The sequence below is a fragment of the Hylobates moloch genome, unplaced genomic scaffold (genome assembly GCF_009828535.3).
Source record: "Hylobates moloch isolate HMO894 unplaced genomic scaffold, HMol_V3 SCAFFOLD_251, whole genome shotgun sequence".
NCBI classification, from domain to species: Eukaryota; Metazoa; Chordata; class Mammalia; order Primates; family Hylobatidae; genus Hylobates; species Hylobates moloch.
The window spans coordinates 32,330-40,470 of record NW_026652526.1 but is presented as its reverse complement, the minus strand read 5'-3'; the positions used below and the strand labels follow the sequence as shown (position 1 = coordinate 40,470).

General features: G+C 50.7%; 1 protein-coding gene across 1 annotated transcript in view; it reads right to left on the bottom strand.

Moving 5' to 3' along the window:
- Positions 1-23: 23 nt before the first annotated feature.
- Positions 24-8,141, bottom strand: part of LOC116464174 (myosin-14) — a 38,195-nt gene continuing 30,077 nt past the window's right edge. The window contains exons 17-20 of the mRNA XM_032147443.2: positions 6,682-6,890; positions 3,106-3,214; positions 1,063-1,235; positions 24-585 (exon numbers count right to left, since the gene is read on the bottom strand). Coding sequence (XP_032003334.2) covers positions 435-585; positions 1,063-1,235; positions 3,106-3,214; positions 6,682-6,890 — 642 coding nt within the window. The 3' untranslated portion in view covers positions 24-434. The remainder of the gene's footprint in view (positions 586-1,062; positions 1,236-3,105; positions 3,215-6,681; positions 6,891-8,141) is intronic.

The following is an 8,141-nucleotide window of genomic DNA, read 5'->3' as shown; positions in this document are numbered from 1 at the left end:
GAGAGAGAGAGAGAGAGAGAGAGAGAGAGAGAGAGAGAGAGAGAGAGAAAGAGAAGCAGAGGGAATGGGCTGCACTGGCTGAGGACGGTGGAGGAGCCATCTCACTCCCTTCCTAATATCTACAGATCAATAACGAGGGAAGAAAGGAGGACAGGGAGCTGATGAGAACAAGCTCGCCAACTGTACCCAGTCCCCCCACAAGCAAGGTAGCTCCAGTCCTTGCCTCCCTGCCTGTCCCGCCCCTCTGTGTTTAGGGGTCATCCTTTGATGGGAGGTTGCAGGGGGCCCAGGTGGGGGTGATAAATGCCAGAGTGCTGCACCATTTCCAAAGGGCAGGAAGTCAGAGGGTGGGGTTCCTGGGACAGGGTCCCGTGGGGTCCAGGGAGGAAGGGGGCTGGGCCCCATCTGTTAGTGCATCTGGGGACAGGGTAGAGTCACTGGGGGTGGGCTGGTGGGGACCCCTCAGGCTCCGGGGATGGCCCAGACCCAGGCTCTGCTTCCTCTGCCTCCTCGTCGGATGCCACGCCCTCCTCTAGTCGGAAGACCTGCCGCACCGTGCGGGTGGTGAAGGTGAGGGGGCCGCGTCTGTGGGAAGGAGAGACCAGGATACAGAGATGAAATGAGGGGAGGGGAGGAGAGGAGAAAGAGGGAGGCATAGAGAGAGAGAGAGAGATGGGGGAGAGAGAGAGAGAGAGAGAGATAGGGAGAGAGAAAACAAAATAAGGGGGAAGAGAGGGATGAGATCAAGAGAAATGGAGGGAGACGAGGAGAAGCAATGGGGGGCAGAGAGATGAAGGACACACAGAGAGGAGGAAAGGAGAGAAAGGTGGTGGTGCACGGTGGGAAAGGAGGGCACAGAGATGAGACAGGGAGAAATGGGTGTGGGAAGAAAGAAGTTACCTGGATCTGGCTCTCCCGCAACACAGCCGCTGTTCCCACAGCCCCACACCCCCGTGGATCCCATTTCCCCCTGCTGTTGCCCCTGGCATGGCCTCGCATCCCTGGGGTTTATGGAGTGAGGGTGCTGCCCACCCGTCAGGCCTGCACGTGGGATGACCATACCGAAGCCGGTTCCTCAGTGTGGTCACTTCACGGTTCATGGACTCGGCCGACTCTGTGACATCTTCCAGCTCACGCTGCAGCCTCCGGCGGCCGGCCTGAGCCCGGGATGCCTCCTCCTCGGCCTCCTCCAGCTGCCGCTTCAGCTGCTTGACTCGAAGGTTTCCTTTCTCCAGCTTGATGGAAGCAGGGGCACTGGGTTATATCTCCAGGTACTGTCATCACTCCCTCCCTCCCCAACAGCCCACTACTGCCCCATCCCTACTGCCCCCTGACTCTCTCTGTCCCATCCTCTGCTCTGTTTAGGCCTTGTTCTTTTCCCTAAATCCCTCATGCCAGCCTCTGCCCTGACCTCCAGTCTCTCCCCTCCAGGTTGTCTCCTACATAGCCTCAGAAAGGTCTTCCTATATCCAGAGTTGACCCAGACCCTCCTGCTCACAATCCTTTCATGGCTCCCCAGTACCCCTGGGACAAGGTTCCAGCCCCTCAGCCTGGCATTCCAGGCCCCACAGAGTCTTTTTCTTGTCCAGTTCTCTCTTCCCATAAACCCACTGTCCAGACCAACTTCACTGAGATCCTCCCCAGACCCTACCACCTCTCTCTTCAGGGAGGGAACATACATGATCTGACCTCATTTCTTATCATTCAACCTTCCTACCCCACATTTTCTGGAGTCAATGAGCTCCCATCACAAGAAGCAACTTGCAGGTGCTGGACTGGAAGTGAGTGCAGATACCATCCTGGCACTTGGCACATCAGCAGAGGGTTGGAATCAATGACTATGCAATTTATAAATCCTGGCATCTAGGAAGGGCCTTTGTAGGGAGCGGAGGCAGCCAAAGTGAGGGAAGAAGTTAAACTCTACCAAGAAGCTAGACCAGGACTAAAATAACAGATGTTTATCTAGACCATACTGATCTGCTTTTTGTTCTGAACTCACCAAACGTATTTCTATTATTCAAGCCTTTATACTTGCTGTTCCCTCTGACTGGCTCTTTTTCACCCTTCAGGTATCAATTTAAATGTCACCTTCTCAAAGAGTTCTTCCTGATCTCCCAACCTGAAGAGGATTCCCCAATCCTCTGTGTCTTCCTCTCTCTTCACTTTTTTTTCTTCATAGCCCTTGTCACAATCCGTAATTATCTGCTTGTTTACAGGTTTATTATGTCTCATCCTATGCAGAAAATGTGAGCTGCATGAGAGCAGGGACTTCCTCTGTTTCGTTCACATCCATATCCCTAATGCCTACCACAGTGTCTGGCACATAGCAGGTGCTCAATAATTGTTTGTGGAATGAATGGCGACTAAGGCATAGCTGAGCTTTTAAGGGCAGAGGGACTGTGTCCAGACAGACCTGGGATCTGATCTAGGCTCTATCTCTGTGACTCTGATGCAAAATATATCCTCTTAAAGTTTCAGTTTCTTCATCTGTGAAATGGGACTAGTGAGGAAATGCAAATATGTATTTTTAAAAAAGCAGTTGCTTATGACACAGTAACTGCTCAGTAAGTAGTCAAGAACACACACTCTGGGGCTAGAGTGCTGAGGTTTGAATACTGACCCCACCTCTTACCAGCTAAATAATTTTGAGCAAGTTACTTCACCTTTCTGTACCTCAGTTTCCTCACATAAATAAGATGGTAAATAATAGCACCTTCCTTCTACCATTCTGATAAGAATTAAACACACTAAATGTTATGTCTTTAGCACAGTTCCTGGTACATAGAAAGCACTTAATAAACATTATCTTTCGTTATTTTAGTCCTGGTCTAGCTTCTGGGTAGGGTTTAACTTCTTCCCTTGCCCTGGCTGCCTCAGCTCCCTACAGGGCCCTTTCTAGATGCCAGCATTTATGAATTGCAAACTCACTGATTCCAACCCTCTGCTGATGTGCCAAGTGCCAAGACGGTATCTGCACTCACTTCCAGTCCAGCACCTGCAAGTTGCTTCTTGTGATGGGAGCTCATTGCCTCTGGAGATGGCCTGTGCAATTTCTCAGTCAGTGGTCACGCTCTCCACTGCTCCCTAACGATGTCAGCTGCTTACCTGATCCCGGAGCTGGTCAGCCACCCTCCGCTCCTCCTCCACCTGAAGCACCACCTCTTTAAGCCGCTTCTCAGCTCTGCGCACCAGCTTTCCAGAGAGGATGCGCTCTCTGAAGAGAGGGATGAGGAGGAGTCTCAGTAAAGGGGCTCAACCTCGGATCTTGTCCCCACGGACTCATGCAGTGGCCGTCGTCTTGTTCTTGGATTGGCTTCTTCCCTCTTTCCTAACCCCTAACTGGTTCCCACAGTTTACTGAGGCCAAACACTGACATGCAGGCTCCCTTCTCCTCGGCATCCATGTCCTTGGCTTCTACTAGGACACCTCACATACCTGTTTCCTATGATGTTGTGAGTTATAATAAGTGTATGTTTGGTCCCAATCAGTTTCCAAAGAGGATCATTTACAAACTACAGTTTACTCTTTGGGCCCATTCATTTTCCCCTGAAAATCATTTACTATCTCTCACAATTGAACACATCCTTTTTGTCCCTCTCCCCTATAAAGAGGACACTTAAGCCTCAACCATCTGGCCCTGTATAAAAAGTCTTATATTTTGTATGGCTCCTGTGTTCATGCACATTAATATATTTGTATGCCTTTTATTTTGTTAATCTATTTATTGTCAGTTTATTTCAGCAGACTTGAATCTTCAGAGCGGGAGGGAACACTGTTTTTGCCCTTATACCTGTCCTCTCCTGCATGGACCATCACATCTGGGGTGACGTCCATGTGATGGGACCTCTAGCAGTCGGGATTGCTTGACAGCCACACTGGACACAACAGCCCCAGATGTGCTGAGAGGAAGGCACAGGGCTGAGGGCGAGTGGGAAGGCACTAAGCAGTGGAAAAGGATGCAAGGAGAGAGACTTTTTTTTTTTTTTTTTTTTTTTTTTGAGACGGAGTCTCGCTCTGTCGCCCAGGCTGGAGTGCAGTGGCGCAATCTCAGCTCACTGCAAGCTCCGCCTCCCGGGCTTACGCCATTCTCCTGCCTCAGCCTCTCCGAGTAGCTGGGACTACAGGCGCCCGCCACTACGCCCGGCTAATTTTTTGTATTTTTAGTAGAGATGGGGTTTCCCCGTGGTCTCGATCTCCTGACCTCGTGATCCGCCTGCCTTGGCCTCCCAAAGTGCTGGGATTACAAGCGTAAGCCACCGCACCCGGCCTTCTTTTTTTTTTTGAGATGGAGTTTCACTCTTGTTGCCCAGGCTGCAGTGCAATGTCGCAACCTCCGGCTCACTGTAACCTCCACCTCCTGGGTTCAAGCAATTCTCCTGCCTCAGCCTCCCGAGTAACTGGGATTACAGGTATGTGCCACCACACCCGGTTAATTTTGTATTTTTAGTAGAGATGGGGTTTCTCCATGCTGGTCAGGGTGGTCTTGAACTCCCGACCTCAGGTGATCCGCCTGCCTTGGCCTCCCAAAGTGCTGGAATTACAGGCATAAGCCACCGCGCCCGGCTGAGATTTCTTCAGCTAAGAATCATCTGGTCATTCTTTGCTCCCAGGGTGACTTTATTATTATTCTGAGAAAGGGCCTTGCTCTGTTGCCCAGACAGGAGTGCAATGGTGTGATCATGGCTCACTGCAGCCTCAATGTCCTGGGCTCAAGCGATCCTCCCACCTCAGTGTCCCGAGTAGCTAGGACTACAGGTGTGTGCCATCATGCTGGGCTAATTTTTAATTTTTATTTTTGTAGAGATGGGGTCTCAGCATGTTGTCCAGGCTGGTCTTGAACTCCTGGGTTCAAGTGATCCTCCTGCCTCAGCCTCCCACAGTGTGGGGATCACAGGCGTGAGCCATTGCACCTGGTGCAGGGTGACTTTAAGCGACTCATGTACTCCCTCAGAACCTCAGTTTCCTCATTTGTATAATGGAGCAGGGGTCCCCATAGACCTCAAGCTACAGTTCCCCTGAGCCCTGGGGCCCCTGGGTAACCCTGTGGACTGAGAACCACTTCTCTCATGAAGCTCTGGGGCCGTTTCCTTCTGCCTGTCCCTGAGGCCTCTCACTCTCATCATGTTCCACAATGAATTTAGCATCTTCCCCCAAAAACCCAATATTCCCTCAGTCACCAGGCTTTAGCTCCAAACAGTGTCTTCTTCCCCTGCCACCACCCATAGCCTCAGCTTCATTCCTTCTGCCTCCTGATTTCTCTTCTTCATCCTCTCTTGTTCACAGCCCCAGCACAAGTTCAGGCCTCATCTTGTTCTGCTTGGACCATCACTCCAGACTCCTTCCAAACCTCCCAGCTTCCAGTCTCTCTCCTCTGATCCATTCCCACCTCAGCCCCAGAGAGATCTTTCTATACCTAGAGCTGGCCATGTCCCTCCCCAGCCCACAGCCCTCCCATGGCTCCCAGTCCCCCCCAGGGCTCCCCAATGCCCACAGAACACAGTTCCTTGGCCCAGTATTCAAGGCTCTGCGTGCTTCAAGCCTCATTTACCTCCCTGTCTCCCTGATCCCTCTCCTGGGTCCCAGGCTCTCAAAACCAACCGCACTCGTCCTCCAAATGCCCTGATGTCTCCCCGACTTTCCCACAGAGCTGCCAACTGACTTGGGACTCTAAGCCCTGGAAACCCCATTCTTGTCAGCTCCAGCTCAAGTGCTTCCTCCTCTAGAAACCCTTCCCAAACCACTACATCTCGAGGCATTCCAGCTTCTTCTTCACCTGTGTCCCTTCAGCCCTTCTAGTTCACAGGCCTTCATTGCCATGTCCAGCTCATGAGTCTTTCACCTTGGGGAATCCCACCACACGTGGTATTGGACGTACCATGGAGGTAATTAGACATACTTCCGTGGCATGTCTGATTTTTTCAGTGACCAGCACGTGGGAAGGTAAACAGTACACTCCTCTTTTTTTTGGAGTCGGAGTCTTGCTCTGTTGCCCAGGCTAGAGCACAGTGGTGTGATCTCGGCTCACTGCAACCTCCACTTCCCAGGTTCCAGTGCTTCTCCTACCTCAGCCTCCTGAGTAGCTGGGATTACAGGCATCCATTACTACTCCCGGCTAATTTTTGTATTTTTGGTAGAGACGGGGTTTCATCATGTTGGCTAGGTTGGTCTTGAATTCCTGATCTCAAGTGATCTGCCCGCCTTGGCCTGCCAAAGTGCTGGGATTACAGGCGTGAGCCACTGTGCCTGGCTGTGTTTTTTTTTTTTTTTTTTTAGAGACAGGGTCTTGCCGTTGCTCAGGCTGGAGTGCAGTGTTGTGATCACAGCTCACTATAGCCTCAGACTCCTGGGCTTAAGCCACCTTCTTATCTCAGGCTCTTGAGCAGCTGGAACTACAGGCACGCGCTAACACACCTGGCTTTTTTTTTTTTTTTTTTTTTTGAGATGAGGTCTTGCTATGTTGCCCAGACTGGTCTGAAAACTCCTGGCCTCAAGGGATCCTCCCGCTTCTGCCTCCCAAAGTGCTGGGATTACAGGCGTGAGCCACCATGCCGGGCCAGCAGTCATTACTATGATGATGTCTTTTGGATGTTTCTAAACCAGGTGTTTGTAACACAGCCTCCTTCCTCTCACTGACCAGCATGTGGAGGTCATCTTTCTCCCGTGGCCTCCGCTGTCACCTACCTGGTCTCTTGCTCTAGCTGCTCCTCAGCCTGGGCCAACTTAGACTCAAGGGCAGCAATGGTCATCTTGTGGCGGGCACGGGCCCCAGCATCCTCCTCACCCAGGCGTCCCCGTAGCTCCTGGATCTGCCGTTCTAGCTGCTGCCGCCCGCTCTCTGCCTTGGCTGAGAAACTGCGCTCAGCCGACAGCTCTGTGGTCAGTGACTCTACCTGCAGCAGGAGGGGAAGGAAGGATGTCGTGGTGGAGTCTCAGAGGGAAGGTGGTAGGTACATCCAGGCACCTCCAAGAATTAAGTGCACTGATGATTGTCACACACATAGCACAGAGCCTGAAACATACTAAATACTCAACAAATGTTAGCTTGTATTTTATTGACTTATCACCCACAGCACTGCCAGTCCTGGGCCTTAACATTTTGGATAGTTTTCTGCTTACTTTAGTAAGTCCATAAGACCATCACAAACTTGTTTAAATGTCATAAATTCTACTTCTGACTGTGAGTGAGTCTATTCCAAGGGTAATCACACTTTTGTTTGCGCAAGGATCATCTGGGGGAGCTTGTGAAAAAAATGCAGACCTCTGGGTCTCACCCTTCAGAGATTCTGACTCAGCAAGACCAAAGTGGAGTCCGGGAATCTGCACTTATACCAGGCATCTCAGGTGGTTCAGATGGGAGTTATATGCAGGAGCATTTTGAGAAACACAGCCTCAATAAACAGTAGCTGCTACGTGGAAAATGTGTAAACACACCCCTAATAATAGTTCCCGTTTATTTATTCAGCTCGTACTCCGAGCGAGGCCTTCTGCTAGGGACACGGAAGTGAGTCAGACCCAGTCTGATTCATACTTTATTTCACCCTCGCAGGGACACAATGACTGGGTAATTAGCATATTCTCCTTTGTGTGTGTGTGTGTTTTTTTTTAACTTAAAAAAATTCTTTTTGAGACAGAGTTTTGCTCTGTTGCCCAGGCTGGAGCACAGCTGTTACCCAGCTGGTGAAATCCCAGCTCATGGCAGCCTCACCCTCTCAAGCTTAAGTGATCCTCCCACTTCAGCCTCCTGAGTAGCTGAGATCACAGGCATACACCATCATCCCTGCTAATTTTTTTATTATTTTATTTTATTTTATTTTATTTTTTATTTTATTTTGAGACCATGTCTTGCTCTATTGCCCAGGCTGGAGGGCAGTGGCACGATCTCAGCTCACTGCAACCTCTGCCTCCCAGGTTCAAGCGATTCTCCTGCCTCAGCCTCTTGAGTAGCTGGAATTACAGTTGCCTGCCACCACATCTGGCTAATTTTTGTATTTTTTGTAGAGATGGGGGTTTCTCCGTGTTGGCCAGGCTGGTCTCGAACTCCTGACCTCAAGTGATCCACCCACCTCGGCCTCCCAAAGTGCTGGGATTATAGGTGTGAGCCACCATGCCTGGCCTCAAATGTGAAATAAAATGGTGATACA